Source organism: Mesocricetus auratus, unplaced genomic scaffold (assembly GCF_017639785.1).
Source record: "Mesocricetus auratus isolate SY011 unplaced genomic scaffold, BCM_Maur_2.0 Super-Scaffold_4256, whole genome shotgun sequence".
Classification (NCBI taxonomy): Eukaryota; Metazoa; Chordata; class Mammalia; order Rodentia; family Cricetidae; genus Mesocricetus; species Mesocricetus auratus.
The window spans coordinates 26,793,816-26,812,508 of NW_024429182.1; the positions used below are offsets into that span (position 1 = coordinate 26,793,816).

The following is an 18,693-nucleotide window of genomic DNA, read 5'->3' on the forward strand; positions in this document are numbered from 1 at the left end:
AGCAACACAGGAATGCACCTACGGGTTAAAGCAGTTAGAGTGACTCTGACTTTTAAGTTCCTCTTTGGGTAGCATAGGCTGGCCAATCCTGTCTGCACGCTTCAATTCTGATTTTCTTTAATCTTACACATGGGCTCAATGCATAAACACAGTGTGAATACCGTGAAATGGTCACACCTCTCTATACTCAGGAGTGACTGTGGTATGTTTTGTTATAGGCTACCTTTGTAAGAGCATGGCTTTAAAACTCCAGCTAGTCAGAGGCTGGTCCTTCCTGATCTCAGTTCCTTAGCAAATGGTCCCAAAGACTGGCTTGTCAGTGAGCTGGCATCTTCTGAGGAATGTGCAAGCCGTGCCTGCATCTGCCCCGGAACACTAGCCCAGTGTCTGGGCAGTTCAGCAGTTGTTCTGAGGGCTCAGGGTGCTTATCCCCCATCAGCAGCTGCACTGCCTCCTGTCTCAGGAGCAGATCAGAGGAATGCTGTGGAAGAGACCCAGGCCTCTGGCCACCCAGATTAGAGAGTTTTGTGCTGAGGTCCCTATATGGTTGTGTTAGAGTGAACGGCCAGCTCCAGCCTGTCTCTGCTCCTTGTTTGGGAAGCAAGTGGGAGGGGATCAGACTAAGGGGCTATATAACCCTTCAGCATTCAGCTTCCCCGGACACCACCCACCCAGAGTGGAGAAGCCCAGACCGTCACTGTCAGGGTAAGTGGCACCAGTCCAGGGGTGTGACTGGGTTATTCCACAGGCTCTTTTATTGCCCAGTGTAACCAGACATTGTGGGACTCTGGATGACTCCCACAGTCTGCATTTTTGAATGAATGGTTTATATTAAAATGATTATAGCTTTAGAGCTTGCATGATCTTAGATCCAAATTAGGCTAAAATGAAGCTTGGATTACTGGAGAAGGTGATGGACTGAAATTTTGTTCATGCATGTCACCTGTAAAACCTGTTTATACCAAATCAACTGCTTGGATTCTGCAGCCTACTATGGGGTGAAGTCTAGCTGCATATGGTAAATTATGCTTTTATTTCTTCTTAGGCATTGGAAGTTGGATTTGTCTGAGGTTGAGACTGTATTTTTAGTGCAGCTGAGGTTCCTGGAAGTGATGTCAGGAGTGAACTGGGGCTGTTTCCAGCCCTTTGGTTGTGGCTGAATGTACGCATTGCTTCCGGGTCTCCCTGGCTCTAACAGCTGGTGACCCATGTTGGAAATGTGTATGTTGTGAGTGTACCGGTGCCTGTACTGTTCAGATCTGTGTCATTGCTCATTTGCAGCGTAGCATAGCTTCTATACTTTCTGCAAAGAAAGGAGGAAGTGTCTTATCCAGGGGAGAACTGATTTGCATTTCTCCGCCTTAAGTGTCCTCTGTGGAGCCAGCCTTGGCACTCCAGGCTAACCCCTGTAACTCGGGGCTGGGTAGCTGCAGCGGGGAATGCAATTTTCTCAATAAGATTTCCTCCCGTTTTGTATTTCATGACTAAATATGGTTTGCGTTTTGAGACCCACAAGCTGGGAACGGTACTGTCCTTTCCTCCTCCCCTCTCCACCCCTCCCTAACAATTCATTTTTGGCAGGAGATGCACTCTACTATGCTTGATGGAGCTCCCTGACCCGGGTGCAGTTCCAAAAGCAGACGCCAAAGCCAGTGTGTTTTACCTAATTAGGAAATGCTCAGCTTCGCACTGAGCTACTCATTCAGGTTAGATAAGAGTTGTAAACCACAGCAGCAGTCCCTCTGGGGTCATGCAGACTTCTTCATTAGTGACAATGCTCCTTCCAGGGCTTATTAGCACAGATTTTCTGTACATTTTTTAGGTGAAATATAAATGTATCTTTACTGAATTTGTATAGTATTTTTCTGCAAGGGGGTGGCAGGCAACTTTTTTATTCTGTGTATATTAAAGCACAATCCCAAGCCATCTCTGACCAATAGAAAGTTTATGTGGTTTATCCTCCCCTGTTTTGAGAGATCTTCCTAATTCTAAGTGGCTTATCCCATTTACAGTCCAGTTGGTGGGTGTGGGAAACAGGCTTAGTGTGTGCACAGATTCTGCTGGTCCCTTGCTGCTGCTGCCTCCAAGTCTCTTTGTAGTTACAAACTATCTTCTGCTTCCTCATCGTGCACTAGAAAGGAAGCTAAATATAATTCAGTGTCTGAAAGGAAAGGGAAAAGCGAGGAGAGGGAAGTACAAACTCTGGACAAATCCTGCCTGCCCTTCTAGAGAGAGGAAGCCACACACTGATGATCACATTCTAATCCTGAGGGCGGTGTGGAAGGAAGCCAGGGTCACAAGCAAAACTTCTGGATGGTGATAATAGTCACATAGTCATATCCATTGGCAAAGCTTGAATATCCTTCCAAGCTCCCAAAATTCCAAGCTTAAATGTTGATTACTAAAATTTTCTTTGAAAACTGAACGAGTATGTTGCTCAATTTAATCAGGTTTAGAAGACATGCCAGGCAGGACTCAGGGGAGAAAATAAAAAACCCAATACTTACCACTTCAAAAGAACCCCAGTGAGAATAAGTAATCTTTTTACCAAAAAATAAAAAACCAAAACCACATTGTATTGTGGTCATATTATGTTACTTTCCCTAACTTATTAGTCTTAGAGAAGAAAAGCTGTTAGCACACTGTTAGATTTTCAAATTAACAGTGACTTTAATTAATAAAGGAGTACTGTAGCTCCCAAAACTTCAAACACCTTCTTGGAAATTTTTAATTCATGTTTCTATATTAGACCAGCTCTTGTTGGCCTCAAATTTGTGATCCATCTGCCTCAGCCTCCCAAGAGCTAGGATTACAAATGTGCTTCACCACACACAATTTTAATTCATGTTTAACGTGTCCCCAAGTATACAAATCTTTAGAGCCCAAGAATTCTCTTTTAAACACTTAAAATGAGCAAATATCTTAACATTTTCAAATTGTTGTATGCTGCCCATTCCTCAAAATCTACTTTTTGGAAAAAATTAACTTACATTTAGAAAAAAAATGTGAGTTTGGTTTGATATACACAAATAATACCAGGTAGTTCTTTAACATGCACTAAAGAATATGTCACTGGGGAAATCTGGTTTTGTTCTCTGGAGGTTCCGGCTGTGTTGTTCGTTCACTGACTACATGCTCTGGCCAGCTTGAAAGTGTTATGAGAGCCTGTGACAGGACACTTGCTGTGCGGAGGGCCCGTGCTGTTACCCTGGAAGTCAGAGTTCAAGTTCATCAAAGGCTTTACAGTCTAGTGAAAGCATTTCAAGATAAAGAGTGTGGTAGTTGAGATTTGGGGAGAGCCTCCACCTAAAACAACCCAGAAGCTCCAAGAACCCTGTCTGTGGTTGGGGGTGATGGTGAGCTCTGGATTCCTGGTACAGCGGGGGCTGCTTCCTCCCTGTTTCTGTAGAACCCTGTGAAGCTGCTCCAGCTATGTGTGAAGAAGAGGACAGCACTGCCCTGGTGTGTGACAATGGCTCTGGGCTCTGTAAGGCTGGCTTTGCTGGCGACGATGCTCCCAGGGCTGTTTTCCCATCCATCGTGGGACGTCCCAGACACCAGGTGAGTCAAAGTCTTTAAACACAGAGAGAACAGGACTATGAGCTGGATCTCTCTGTGTCTGTGCTTATCCAACAATTGTCAGACACTTTCTGCCCAGAGTTTACATAGCCTTGTGAAAATTTATCTGTGATTGGTTAGGATATAACCTAGTGGTACAAGACACACACACTCTCTCTCTCTCTCTCTCTCTCTCTCTCTCTCTCTCTCTCTCTCTCTCTCTCTCTCTCTCTCTCTCTCCTGGTGATAATTGATTCCTGGGAATAAATGTCAATTTCACATATCAGGTACAAAGATTACCTGGCAGGTTATATTTTATTATATATGTTATACATATAATGTATATAATATAGCATCAGATTATATATAATAAATTATATAAAATTTATCATTTTCTCATGCATGCTTTCTAAATACAGTCACTGTGTGACCATTATCCTCACTGCAGCAGCAGCAGCAGAAATCATTGCAAGCTGCCCTTATGCATGGCATCACCACTCCTGGGAAAGAAATTAGAACAAAACTCAACCTCAGAGAGTTTGGTTTTAGGTGAAAGGAAGCAGTATTACTGAGTGTAACGTTCTATCACGTTAGCTGTCAAAGAGGCCACCGATTCCCCAGTCTCGGGGAAGAACTGACTTGTGGTGTGCTGACCCGTTCTCGGGGAAGAACTGACTTGTGGTGTGTTGACCCGTTCTCGGGGAAGAACTGACTTGTGGTGTGTTGACCCGTTCTCGGGGAAGAACTGACTTGTGGTGTGCTGACCCGTTCTCGGGGAAGAACTGACTTGTGGTGTGTGTGCTGACCCGTTCTCGGGGAAGAACTGACTTGTGGTGTGTGTGCTGACCCGTTCTCGGGGAAGAACTGACTTGTGGTGTGTGTGCTGACCCGTTCTCGGGGAAGAACTGACTTGTGGTATGTTGACCCGTTCTAGGGCGTAATGGTGGGAATGGGACAAAAAGACAGCTACGTGGGCGATGAAGCCCAGAGCAAAAGAGGGATCCTGACCTTGAAGTACCCGATAGAGCACGGCATCATCACCAACTGGGATGACATGGAAAAGGTACCGAGAAAGTTCCGTGGGCTGAGTCTTCCGTAAAAAGAATTCCAGGGCCCCGGAGAACCCGAACACGCTCCCGCACGGGGCTGCTCTGGAAGACAGCTGGCTGTCAGTGCTCACCTGCACCGTTGTTATTGTTATTGACTTGGATTATTACTCACTGAAAAAACTCTTGGCTTACTTTTTTTGAAAATGAATTCTTTGGTGGGAGGCAGTTCTGTAGGTGAGAGAAACCCTTTGCTAATGTGGGACTGATTTTCTTTCACACCTGTTGGGCTACCCTCTGAGTACAGGTATCTGCAGAGCATTGAGGAGTATTCAGAGCTAGAATTCTGGGAAAGACCCTTAGTCAGCCCATTCCTGACTGACTTTTCTTAATTTTCCTTGCGCAGTTTTTTTAATTTTCACAAATCCACAGTGGATTATGACTGAGAAAATTTTTAAACGTGTCATGTTGAGTAACGATCGCTTTCAGATCATTGTGAAAGAGCCAGCAGAATGTGGAGCTAAATCCAAGAGTTGTAAAGATGATTATTAGAAACACCAGCAACAACAAAAAAAAAAAGAAAAAGGAAAAATCAGAATGGGACATAATTTTTTAAATGCAGCAGAACACACTGAAACTGCAGCATCTGTTTTTATTTACCTATTTATTAGCTTTACTCCCAGAAACACATCTATTCACCCACACATGCTCACATGTATCATTTAAAAGTAAATCCTACACACCATGCTCCTAAAATGCATTACTAATTATGTGTACACCTTCCTTTCTCTGCGAGGGCTGCCCATCCCTCGCTTTAGTTAATTGCTTTGTGGACTTGATGCAATTGCAGTTTGAACCATGCAGGTGGCAGCAACACCGATGGGAAAGGGTCTTTCAGGTTGTTTTAAAACTTATTTTACCCACAGTGTGTAATAGATGGCTGGGGTTCCCGAGCACTCTGCATTTTTCTTTCCACTTTATAGAGCAGTGTGCCTGTATCTATTTGGCTCATTAAGGTGAAGGGATTAAGGAATAGTTGCCCACTGATCTTTACTGTACTGAAGAATTATGAAGATGGTTTTCCAAACTGCTCAGCCCCGCCCTTTCTTCCTTTCACTACCCCACCCCCACCCCGCCAAGGGACAGGACTTGCCAGTGTCCCTTTCTTGGCTGGAAACCACCAAAACCAAAAACAGGAAACTTGAATCGTGACCAAGTCTTTAAAGTTGGTTTTACTTTTGTTAGTTTGCTAATTGTCATCAACGGTTCTTGTTTGCTCCTGGGTAAATCTTACATTCCTAATGCTGGTGGCCAACAAGCCTTCCTTAAAAGGTGCCCCGCGGTGTGTCCCTCTTTCCCCTGCTCTCTAGATCTGGCACCACTCCTTCTATAATGAGCTTCGTGTGGCCCCTGAAGAGCATCCCACCCTGCTGACCGAGGCACCGCTGAACCCCAAGGCCAACAGGGAGAAAATGACCCAGGTAAACATTTGCTCCAGAATGCGGCACTGTTGGATTGGGGGTAAGGCTAGCTAAAGCAAGACTACAGCACGGCAGACAGAAGGCCCTAACTGGAACTTCACCGAAGACGGACCACCTGGAGACCCCAAAGGCCACGGACCTTGACAGTGCTCACATCCATACATAAAAACTACACCATTTTGCCTCAAAGGGCAAGAAAAAAATCAAAGGTTTAATTAAGAAGGAAACATATTTAGGGTTAGAAACTTCCAATAAATCGTTTCAAAATACAGTATAATATAGTAGGAACTGAATTTGTCACTGTAAGCCTCTTAATTTCTTTGCTTGCTGGGAATATTAATACTATTATTTTTCAAGGATAGGCGTGCAGACCGATGCAGAAATGATACGTGAGTACCATGGTGTGTGGCACGATAAACATCCAACAAGTAGTAGCGATTACTGTCACTATTGTCTGTGTGACACTTAAGACCCTACAGCAAGAGACCATCCAGTGAACTAGTATCTAATGTCAATTCCGCACAGGCCCTGGTCAAGCACGGGGCATTTCAAGTGCATTCTAGCTCTAATGCTGTGAAGCAGGGACTCTCGTTCCAGTTATTTCAATGATGAAATTAAGACTCAGATGCACTAAGTGACTTTCCTAAAGTCACGATGTTAGGAGTGGCGGTGCCTGGAGTTAACCCATGGCTTTTCCGCTGGAGAATCATACATGTACACAGCCCAGGGCCTCCTCTGGGAAGAGCACTTGATGTGCACACCAGCACAGCAGCTGCTCTGGGGATCACTCTACCTTGGAAGAAGAGTAATTGATAGTTCCGGTAATAATTACCATCCTGTGAATTGTGTTGAGGCAGAGAAATGACTGAAAGCTATGATTTCTAGCAAACACCAGACATCCCTTCAGGTTAATGCACTAGAGAGTGTTACTAATATGGGGGCAGGCGACATCTTCTGATGCAGAAGGAGCCTAGGGGGTTCTGATGTTAATCTTGTCCATGAACTGCATGGACTAATGGATTGCATTTACATGGAGTCTTCTATTCCATGATATAGGTCCTATATGCCAACATCATAGCTTCTCCCACTCTAGCAATGGGGACCTGATACCAGGGCTGGCATTGATCCATAACTATATAAAAATATGGAAAAGATTAAACTGAACCTGGGACAGATCACACAGGCAGGGTTATTCCCAGCCAGTCTAATCTTTGGGCTTTTCTTTATGCCCCTTGGATATTATCTTGTCTTTTCTTTTTGTTTTTGATATAGTTAATAACTCTAAGACTCTCACTGAGAGTTCACTTAATCCAAAACCCTGCTCCCTTTACATTTGAGAAATAAGGAAAAAACAAGCACCAATCCTGTCACATCCAATTCAGAACTAAGCCTAGAGCCTGCAGCTACTCAGTCCTCACCTTGCCAGGTCTTGTGTTCCCATTGTTGGCTCCTTTCCTCTCCTGTCAGGCCACCTGTGTGACCTGTTGTCATCTTCATTTTCCTTTCTCATAGGACCAGGTGTGCCTTGGCCCTCCTTCCTTTGTTCCTATGTGTCTGGAGGATCTGCATCAGGCAAGGGGTGTGCACTTTGTGAGTCTGACAGCATCGTCTCCTTATCCCTTTTATTCCTTTGCAGATCATGTTTGAGACCTTCAACGTGCCTGCCATGTATGTGGCCATTCAGGCTGTGCTGTCCCTCTATGCCTCTGGACGTACAACTGGTAGGTGGTGAGGGGAATGGGAATCTTAGTCAAATGAATCCACAAGAAAATGTGAGATTTGATGGCTACAGCCACCAGGTTGTGACAAATAAGAAGCAAATTAGAACAGACAGAGATGGTCCCCACCCTAAAACAAAAACCTTGCTTTTTTAAAATCAGCGCTGGACCCCACTTCTTTAGCAAGACATTGTCAATGGTTTCACTCTTCCTCTCCCCATTTCCCCCAAGCACTATCTCACTGTACCCCCCATCAAACACATTCTTTCTTCCTCTCATATAAGAGGCTTAGGAATTACTGATCCGAGCAGTCTTCAATATACTAGAACAGCAAGTCACTGCACACCAGCTGCTGTGGTGACTTACAGCGTGCTCAATTGTCCCCTAGGTATTGTGCTGGACTCTGGAGATGGTGTTACTCACAACGTCCCCATCTATGAGGGCTATGCCCTGCCCCACGCCATCATGCGTCTGGACTTGGCTGGCCGAGATCTCACCGACTACCTCATGAAGATCCTGACTGAACGTGGCTATTCCTTTGTGACTACTGGTAAGGCCCAGGAGAGGTCAAGGGAAAAGGATGGAAGCCAGCATGTTGTTGACAGTTACTTAGGGGCAGGAGTGCTGGCATTCAAAAGGGGTCATAGAGCTACAGATAGCTCAGCTGGTAAAACCATTTGCGGTGCAAGCGTGACAACCTGATGTCAGTTCCTCCACAGTGAAAGACTGACAACTTACCTTCTGCCATCCACACATGTGTGCAGAAGGGCACCTATGGGTGGACACACATGCGCATGCGCACACACACACAATAATAATAATTTTAAAAATGAAAATAAACTATTAAAAGAGTTGGTGAGTTCATGACTTACCCAAAAGTAAAACCTGTTTCCAATGCACAGAGCAAAGCATAGCTTTTCTTGCTTTGTGATTGTGAAGTTAGGACAGTTTCTTTCAGCAGCTGTAGGCGGTGCTGTAGTAGGCAAGTCAGAGTGAACATCCATTTGTGTGTATGCTGCTAGACTCGAAATCCAGGGCCTTGCATTTGCCAGCACTGAGCTACACCCACAGAGCGACTTGGATATTTTATTTTTAGCTTCTGCACTTATCAATAGAAAAGAAAGTGTAAAGATAGGGAGGTGTGGTTGGCAATCTCTAGAGACATCTAACAGGGCTCGAGTTCCAACTTGTTACCCTCTAGCCATGTGACTTGGGTACTTGGCAGCCTTGCTAAGCTGTAGTCCCTTTATCTGTGAAATGGGCCAGTCACAGATCTGCCTCCTGTGACTGCTATGAATATGAAATACTACAGTGCCTGTGGAATGATATGCCAAGAATAAGAGCTCAATGGCTACTTGCCATTTTTAGTACAGATCTAGCAGGTAGTGGTGTGTGTGTGTGTGTGTGTGTGTGTGTGTGTGTGTGTGTGTGTACCACTCACATTCCCTTGACAAGATGGCAAGAACTACTAGTGTGTCCTCAGTGATTGTGTCCCTAATTGCCTGAATCCTTACAAACTGGGACCTGTCCAAATTTTAGGCTTCTGGACATACTTGAAGCTAATTCTAGGCTCCAGGTTTGAACCCTAACAAACAGTGCAATCTTTTTTTCCAATATAATGTTGAATTAACTCTATTTTGTTCCCCAAAACACCACGCAAGAGTCCCAGGAATAAGGTGGGGTTAGGGCCTTGGAATCTTAAGGCACAGGAGCCTGAGGAGCAGGCAGCCATCTTTTCCTTGTTTCTCTCCACATCAACTACTGGAACTGGAGCTGGCTTGAGCATTTTGAAAGTAAACAATGTATCAAAGATCAAGCCATTATGCATCCAGGCAGGGAAACAAAGATCTTTGAGGCCGTTTGAAAACTCTGAAACTTTGAGGAGCTGGTTCAGCAGAAGAGTGACATGGGGTGGGGGTTGACTTTAGCCCCATGTGCAAACCCTAATGTGTACCTTGTTTGTATGTGTTTGACAGCTGAGCGTGAGATTGTCCGAGACATCAAGGAGAAGTTGTGCTATGTAGCTCTGGACTTTGAAAACGAGATGGCCACTGCTGCCTCCTCGTCTTCCTTGGAGAAGAGCTATGAGCTGCCTGACGGGCAGGTGATCACCATCGGGAATGAACGCTTCCGCTGCCCCGAGACCCTCTTCCAGCCATCTTTCATTGGTAGGCACTGGGGAGGGAAGTGGAGACTCCCTGTTCTGTACCCAGCCAGCCCTGGCTACCAGTACCCATTTGTAGTAGAAATGAACAGCAGTTCTACAGTAGGGAACGTGCCACGTTTTTAAAATGAGAAGAATCCAGGGAGCCAAGAAAGGACTTGACTGCCTAGGAAATCTCTTAAGTCACCATGATCAAGACAAGCACATTCTCTGCATATAATGTAAAAGACAAGCGTTACCTGTGTTTAGGATTTAATGGAGCACAGGGACGGTTGGGGAAAAGGAGCTGAGTGCTATGCCTTTGGGAATGCTGATGATGGGGATGGAACAACTAGAGGGCCTCTATTCCACACTGGCACAGCAGAGTCACAGAGGGTTTGCAGAGGCATCCTCTTTGGAGGCTGGGGGCCTCGACTTGAGACTTACTTCTATCTTCACCATTTTGAGAATGCCACTTAACTTCTCTGAGACTCAGTTTCCTCCGATTAGGAAAGCTGGAAGATTTACAGCAGAGCTGTGTAGCACCCTCATCCCACAATTCTGTCAGTGAGTGGTGTTGCTACCATTGTAACTAGATCACAGTGCTAAGAAGGGTGACAGAGCCACCTAGAGGTTTACTACAAAAATGCCCTCATCAGAGGTCAACAAGGAAATCAACCCCTCTCCCCTACAAATGTCCGTACTCAGATTGCATAAAAATCATCTTTGGTAGCAGGGCATGCCAGTACATGCCCTTACTTCCAGTACTAGAGAGGCAAAAGCAATTGGATCTTTATGGGTTTGAGGCCAGCTTGTTCTACAGCAAGTTCCAGGCCAGCTAAGGATATGTAGGGAGACCTGTGTTTTTTAAGAAAAGCAAAATACAAAACCAAAACCAAAAATCAAAACAAAACTTTATCTAAGTACTTGAGACACTTTTCTGATGATCCCACCATTCCATGTCATGTGTTAGAGGTACAAAATAAGATAGCAGCCGGGGACAGATGGGAGTGTTCTGATCAATGGCTCTGGCCCTCCCTTTTACAGGGCATCTGAAGGTCTAGCTGCCTGTTCAAACTATATATAGCAGAATGTCTACTGAGGCATTGGTTCCAGTGTGTTGTAACCTCGCCCTGGAAGTGCTGCACTGAGCCTTCTCATTAGATAAGAGGCAGGAGGGCGTGGAGCATAACAAGGCCCTTTGGTCTCTTGGATGGTAGTTTCTAGTTCCTTATGCCTGCCAGCTTCAAGGGAAAAAAAAAACACCAAGTTTTTCCCAGTGCCCAAGGACCATGGCCTGTACCTCGTTTCCAGGGATGGAGTCGGCTGGTATCCATGAAACCACCTATAACAGCATCATGAAGTGTGATATCGACATCAGGAAGGACCTCTATGCTAACAACGTCCTCTCAGGAGGCACCACCATGTACCCAGGCATTGCTGACCGGATGCAGAAGGAGATCACAGCTCTCGCACCCAGCACCATGAAGATCAAGGTACCATATTAAGACCCCCTGACTCACAAAGCAGAGGTCTAGAGCAGCCACCAGCGTGTGAGGCAGCCTAGCAAGTTCTCTGTTGTTTCCAAAGGGAATGAGGCTAAGGTGAGAGTGATTTAAACTTAGACACACACCCCTTAAAACCGGATCTGAGGAAGCCATTCTGGAGGACTGCCTGGTGAAAGGGGAGCCACTGTTTCCGGGAGGGCTTGTGCTCCACTGGTCCCTATCTGACCAGCTAGAGAGCCCCTCCCTCTGATGGCTGAGCTGCCCGCAGAAACAACTTAATTGGAGTTTGAGAACAGGCAGGCAACAGGCCTCATGCAACAGGACTTAGACAACCCTCAGTTCTCCAAACTTTACTTCTTAAATGGAAATGGATGTGAAACTTGGGGGCCCAGTATGGTCAGAAAGCACAGAGAGCCACTAAAACTGGGGATAGCAAGAGGACATGTTCACGGGACGATCTTGAGTGATGTCAGGAAGGCCCTGCACTATCTGTGTAACTTTTCTGGAAATCTAAAATTAAGGCCAAATCCCCTCACCACGTGAAATAAAAATATGTAGCTTCAAAACAAAACTGTGGGAGCCAATTTTAAAATTAAACCTGATACTGACAAAGTGACCATCACTGACAGTGCCCTGAGCCTATCTCTTTGTATGTAACCAGAGCCTGAGGGCAGACAGAAAGAAAACCTGTGCCCAGCATTTCAGGACACTGTGTTCACTAGTGCTCCCACTGCTAGCCCAGCAACTAAAACCGCAGTGGTGTTGCTCAGCTCTGTTTGAGTTTGCTGTGGCATATCACACCCTGGCCTGAGTCTCTGCACTCTACCCAAGCTAGTAACTCAACAAAGCCAAAACCAAACCAGCAAAAAAGCAAGCATGTCATACATTTGCACTCTGAATAAAGCCAGCCCCTGCAGGTGGACACTCAGGGGGACCTGGAGCCCACTGTGTTGGATAGTGCATTTGGTTGGGATTTCAGAGAGCAGTGGCCAATTTAATCAGGTGAAAGAGCATTTGCATGGTAAATTCTGAAACAATTGCAATGCCCCTGCACATACTGGGACTTCTACGGAAAGTTCAGGTCCTGCTGAGCTCTTAGGCACAGCTCCTGCAATCTCTCCTGGAGACATTGTCAGGGTTTTTATGCAGAGGCCCCATGTGATCCAAGGCCAGTTTGAGTTTACCCAATAAAGGGATGGTTGGAGGAATTAGGGATGATTTGGCATAGATTACATAAAACAAAAACAAAACAAAAAACAGAAAAATCGGTGGGTTCACTGGGGAACCTATACCCCAGCTTGAGAAGACCGCCCTCGTTTTCCAGGAAGGGCCAACAGGAGACACTTCCTCTTGGCACTAATGCTTGCTCTCCTTTGTTATCCCGACAGATCATTGCTCCTCCAGAGCGCAAGTACTCTGTCTGGATTGGAGGCTCCATCCTGGCGTCTCTGTCTACCTTCCAGCAGATGTGGATCAGCAAGCAGGAATACGATGAAGCTGGTCCCTCCATCGTCCACCGCAAATGCTTCTAAGCCACCTCCCCACTCTGTCTTTAGCACACGACTGTGAATGTTTTGTGGTTCAGCGCCTTCAGTTCCTTTCTAAATCATTCCTATCCAAAGCTTTGACTTGTTACTCATGTTTTTTAAAAAAATAAATCAGACCTGTGCTGCCCTTTATTTCTAGCTCTGGCCTATCATCATCAACATTGTGAAGTGATCATTTGTCAGGTGGAACTCATTTATATGGGGCAGCTCCCCCTGGTGGTCAAGCAAGGATGTGACACATTAGAATGACTAGTTACCCGGCAATCACAGAAACAGGGGAAGCCTCAGTTAAATGACACAGGACGCATGTGAGAGTGCATAAGATGTGTATATATTACATATAATAACATAAATTAGTGCCAATATGAAAAATCTACACTGACTTTATGACTGGTTGTGTGACTATATTACTTTATACATATAATGGTAGCCCGATAGGTAAAAACAAAATCAATTTTACATGTATTTAAAATTTGGCAAGCAATACGGTTTTCTAAAATTATATCTTTTGTATTAAACCATACATTTATGCGTGAATATGCATGTGTGGCTTTTAATCGGCATCAAACCTTGTATATTATTTGACTTTAATGTACTCCAAACCTTGTGTCTTTAAGAAGGGGTAAATTTTTGTTTGTTTTTTAAAAAAGAACATACTTTGTAAAACCCTGAGGAGCTTCTTTAATAGTCTCATAACGCACCTGGATCATATTCTCCTCTTCCTTTGACCAGCATCTGTCTCTGTAAAGTGCATCGGATGTGTTTACACTGAAGGGAAGGTAAGATGGCAGTACTTTACGAGGACCAGCCATCACTTATAATACATAGGGTTTCACACGTTACCACTATTCTCTCTTTAAGACTGTGTGCAGATAGTGTTATCAACCGTCATCAGGCGAGGAGACCAAGGGTGTCACAGACATATGTGGCTACTTACAGGGGGAACAGCCCACTTCAACACTCCTTTTCTGTCAGTTTGGGATATGCAAAGGTTTTTTTTGAGAAAAACAGACATATTGGGTTGAAGAGTTGGCTCTGTGGTTAAGAACACTTGTTGGTCTTGCAGGGAATCCTGGGCTCAATTCCTATCACCCACACAGTAGCTTCCAACTAGCTGGTTGTGATTCAAGTCCCAGCGGATCCAATGCTCTCTTCTGACCTCTGCTGGCACTAGGTATGCACATGGTACTCACATATATATGCAGGCAAAACATGCATAATATAAAAATAAGTAAATCTAAATTAAAGTTTACAAATAGACATATTGCTATTTGCAACACAATTTATTTCTGAGGATATTATTTGGGTACATCAATAGGCATAGGTTGAACAGCATGTGACCTCCTTTGAGACACAGCAACCCAAAAAGGAAACTTCAAAATGTGCAAGAACAATAAATATCAAACTTTTGATCTAAAATATATAAATATAAAATATCAGTCACTTCTGGAAACATCATAAGAAATTCAGCAGTCATACATATTCATGGCAGGTATCTGGTGCAGATGGTCTTGTATTTGGAGCATGTCACCTCAGATCCAACACAATTGTTTTGATGTCTTTTACTAACACATGGCTGCATATCTAGAAAAGAAAAAACAGTGTTCCATAATAATGTTTAATGTGTGGTTTTCTTTAGGGAATATATGTATGTATGTATGTATGTATGTATGCACGTATAGTTCCTGACTTATTTTTTCTCAATGTTACAAATATTGCTGAATTGGGTCATGGTAAACACAGCATAAACATCTGTGAGAATAGTCCTTGCTCTTGAGTCTGGCATTGTGGTGTACATCTTCAATCATAGCTCTCAGGAGGCGGAGGCAGGTGGATCTCTCTGAGTCTGAGGGCAACCTGGTCTATATAGTGAGTGATAAGGCTACACAGAAAGACTCTGTCTCAATAATCATCATCATCACAACAACAACAATCATCCATGATGTCTACTCACACTGAACAGCCTGGGGTCCTTGGTGTGAGGATGAAAGCCCTTCTTTTTACAAGCGCAAACCTCAAGCATGCCAGCATTGGTGAGCCTGAAAATGCCAGTGCTAAACATGAGGGGGAAGAGAAGCACAAAGTTAAAGACCATCTGGGAAGACATAAACTGTGGTGATCGTTTGCTTGTAATCTAACAAAGAAAGCTAGGCTAGCCTGAAGATCAGAACGCAAAGCCAGCCGCAGCCATAGAGGCCAGGCAGTGATGGGACACAGCTTTGATCTCAGTAGCTACACTAGTTAGTTATAGAGGTAGTGGTGGGACACACCTTTAATCCCAGCACTCAGGAGACAGAGCACTGCTAGTTCAAGGCCACCCTGGGTTGCAGGAAACTGATGCAGTCTAAAGAAGAAACAGAGCTCACACAAAGGTGATCTCAGCACTTGGGATCCCATACCTTTAATCCCAGCACTAGAGAGGAATACAAGGTGGGAGGGAGACAGGAGCTCAGTGCAGCCTGAGGAGCAGTGTAGTCTGGATGCAAGCTGAGTGGTAGAGATGAGAACTTTCTAGTGGCTGGCCACTCTGCTTCACTGGTAAGCTTTATTTGTTAGACCACAAACAAATTACCACCACAATAAACACACACATTCCTCAAATGGTACCTAGGAAGAAACCACAGACTAGGAATTCCCAGTGACTTTTACAATTAGCCTCACCATGACTACCAACAGATACATTGATCTCCAAGTACCTACAGGACCCAAAAGGGACAGGTAGCTGCACTGTTGAGACCCAGAGGAAAGGCCATATACATGCTCTCCACCCCAGCAGACAGTTCCAATTTCTGTAGTGTTAGTGTTCTTTATGTCAATGATCAGGCAGCTGGCGGTGTTGGGCATTGTGATAAACACATTATAGAAACTCTCATCTAGTGTCCTTCACATCAATCCAAGACAGGCAAGGATGAAGGATGAAGAAGCCAGGTATCCACAGTCTTGCAGGCTTCAAACAATGTCTTTCTGATTCTTATAGCTACTTGTAAACTGAAGTCTCCAGAAAATGAAAAGCCATTCCTGCGTTAAAAGATCCATAATACAAGACCAGAAGACTGATATTCTCCGTGTGGAGGGTCAGAGTATTGTAGATGGGTGCCAAATTCTCTAGAGCTGTGTTCAATTTCTTCAAAACTATTCACTGCCCACCTCTATGTGATGACTATCACAGCTTTAAAAATATTCTTACTAGACCTTTTATTGATCCAAAAGCTACAAATGTCATCAGACAACATCTGATCCCCACAGCTTTGCTGTAACCATTCAACATGCTGTTTCTGCCAAAGTATTTGGTAAATGTCTTGACTTACAACTACCTTTGTTCTGTAAAGAATAAAATCTAATATAACATCTCCCACCATGGAGTATGTTCTTCAGGGCAACTAGAGCCCATGTTCCTGGGCTGTGGCCACTGACATCTGGCTCAAAAATAAAGCCATTCTTTCCAAGATGAGAATGATAATTTGTGTTAACATTTGTATTCCCAAACTAGGAAAGCTTCAGAGGTAACTGAGCAAGGCTAGTACATTTCTTTCCTAGAACACAGAGTGTAGAAATGATTTCTAATCAACTGTGATGTGGACCCTATCACATGTTATCACAAGAACAGAAGGGGAACGAGCAGGTTCACTTTTGAAAGGACTTAAAACAACAACAACAACAGACTATGGAGGTACAGGTATACAGGAACCAGCCACAGCTCATCTCTTGCCGAAGGGAGGGCCTCATATCCAAGCGCCATAGCATGGTGGACTCAGGCGCCCTCTTGTCACACTTACTCTTTATGCTTTGGGGAACACACAATGGCAATAGCCTCCGGCAACATAAGCTGATAGGAGCAGTGAGTGTGAAGATCCACACTGGACAGGAACGCAGTCTGCGTGGGGTGTGTCTACAAATGGGAAAGAAAAGTCTCGTTAGGGAAGCCCATTAGGGAAGTTCACGTAAAACGTTTCCTGTGATTTTTACTGAGCAAATGCCCATGAAAAACATGCTTTGGGGAGGGCTGGTGAGACAGCTCAATGGGAAAAGTGCTTGGTAAGCAAGGCTGATGACCTGGATTCGATCTCTGGAACCTGCGGTGGGAGGAGAGAATTGACTACCTGAAATAGATCCTCTGACTTCCACATGTGTGTCATGGCACCAACACACCTGCACTTGCACACATCGCACTACAACAACAACAACAAATAATAATAATAATAATGCATAAATAAAAATTAATTAGGTGGAGCTGATAGAGTTCTTTTCTATTATACTATTGCTTGTTTCTTTGGAATAACAATGACTCAGAGACAAAATTCCTGTGAGTGTGTATGCTTTCCTTGTGGGAAAGAGTGAGATGGTTTTACTTGCAAAGGCTTGAAATAGATACTCCATTAATCTAATGAGGTAACAATCTGACTATCTCAGTACATACAAGGATCTCCAGACTAAGGAAGACGAAATAACATGACCAGAGATCAGAAACCTGGAGTCTTGGACACCTTTGTATTCTTACAGAACTAAACATAGCACATAAATGAGACTGTCTATGGCTCTTCATCCTTATAAACAGGAGGAGGGAAATCTCCAAATTGCTGAAGGTGTTTGAGACTCATCAAGCTTAGCCACTGAAAACACAAAGACAAAGGAGAATATGAACAAAATTCTGTCCACACTCAACACTCACCCTGCCATAGAGCCACTGACCCAGTACTCTCATTGTTAAAATGCAAAGACTTAGTAGAGGAATGAGAAAAAGGGCTTGTCACCTCTCCTCTGCCAGAGAATACCTTCTTGAGTAAAACAGAGCTGTCTACATCATGGCAGCATGGGAGACATGCTCTAAGGCATCACTGTGCTGTGGAGGCAGCAAGCAAATGTCCATAGAAAAGTTAATATGCCCATCATTTTACTTCAGATAGAATACATCCATGTAAACATACGAGCCCTTCATTTCTGTCTCAAAAACCTCTTTCTGTGCTCAGGAGGACAGCTCTCCCATGGGAGCATGGTACTCCCATTGCAAAGGCAAACGATGATGGTGGTGACAGTAATAGCGGTAAATGCCATTTATTAAAAAGGAATGAAGTACTAGACTGAAAAGGAATCATTTTTTCCATGAATCATGACAGAGTTCTCACTAAGGTCTGTTGTTGTTATCCCTTTCTATAGACTCGGAGATAATTAAGATGAACAGCATTCTAGAAGTCAAAAGAGCCAGGCAAGCTAAGACATTTAAAATTCAGCTCCAGGTCTGCCAGATCCATTCAGACATCCTTCCTGATGATGAGTTTATAGAGAAGATGTAGCCTTGGGACTGGCTGCTATTATCGTGTGCTGTAAAAACCAGCATGACTTCACCAAGCTTTAGAAGTGTAACTAACAGTTGTGTATTTTCATTCAATTACAACAGCTGGATTCAATGAAATCAGTTTAAATCATGAAGGTCTACATTGATGACAAATCCATTTTTAAAAATATTTATTTATTCATTATGTATACAGTGTTCAGGCATGTAGATGATTGTGAGCCACCATGTGGTTACTGGGAATTAAACTCAGGACTTCGAGCAGCCAGTGCTCTTAACCTCTGAGCCATCTCTCCAGCAGCAGCAAGTTCATTATTTAAACAGCTTAAGTTCACTACAGCATAAATAACAGACAGTACATCTTAGGGAAACTTTGATTCTAATTTGGGAATTGTTCAAAAT

The 18,693-nt window shown here is 44.1% G+C and overlaps 2 protein-coding genes across 7 annotated transcripts in view; one reads left to right on the forward strand and one right to left on the reverse strand.

The window, feature by feature from the left end:
• The first annotated feature begins 550 nt into the window (after positions 1-550).
• On the forward strand, positions 551-13,133 carry Acta2 (actin alpha 2, smooth muscle). Its single transcript, XM_005063676.4, has 9 exons — positions 551-705; positions 3,410-3,561; positions 4,493-4,621; positions 5,975-6,085; positions 7,722-7,806; positions 8,192-8,353; positions 9,780-9,971; positions 11,261-11,442; positions 12,843-13,133. The coding sequence occupies exons 2-9, from the start codon at positions 3,433-3,435 to the stop codon at positions 12,984-12,986; spliced, it is 1,134 nt and encodes a 377-aa protein (XP_005063733.1). The 5' UTR covers positions 551-705; positions 3,410-3,432; the 3' UTR covers positions 12,987-13,133.
• A 1,132-nt stretch (positions 13,134-14,265) lies between these two features.
• Stambpl1 (STAM binding protein like 1) overlaps positions 14,266-18,693 on the reverse strand; it is a 48,094-nt gene continuing 43,666 nt past the window's right edge. For all 6 annotated transcript variants that reach the window (XM_021225028.2, XM_005063680.4, XM_013116159.3 and 3 more), the window contains 3 exons: positions 16,778-16,890; positions 14,956-15,055; positions 14,266-14,585 (listed from right to left, as the gene is read on the reverse strand). In XM_021225028.2, the coding sequence (XP_021080687.1) occupies positions 14,529-14,585; positions 14,956-15,055; positions 16,778-16,890 (270 nt within the window). In that variant the 3' untranslated portion in view covers positions 14,266-14,528. The remainder of the gene's footprint in view (positions 14,586-14,955; positions 15,056-16,777; positions 16,891-18,693) is intronic.

Excerpts from the sequence above, each read along its gene's own strand:
- Acta2 (XM_005063676.4), top strand. The coding sequence starts at position 3,433 with ATGTGTGAAGAAGAGGACAGCACTGCCCTGGTGTGTGACAATGGCTCT. Across the intron at positions 6,086-7,721 it reads ACAGGGAGAAAATGACCCAG|ATCATGTTTGAGACCTTCAA; the intron begins GTAAACATTTGC and ends ATTCCTTTGCAG. Across the intron at positions 9,972-11,260 it reads CTTCCAGCCATCTTTCATTG|GGATGGAGTCGGCTGGTATC; the intron begins GTAGGCACTGGG and ends CCTCGTTTCCAG.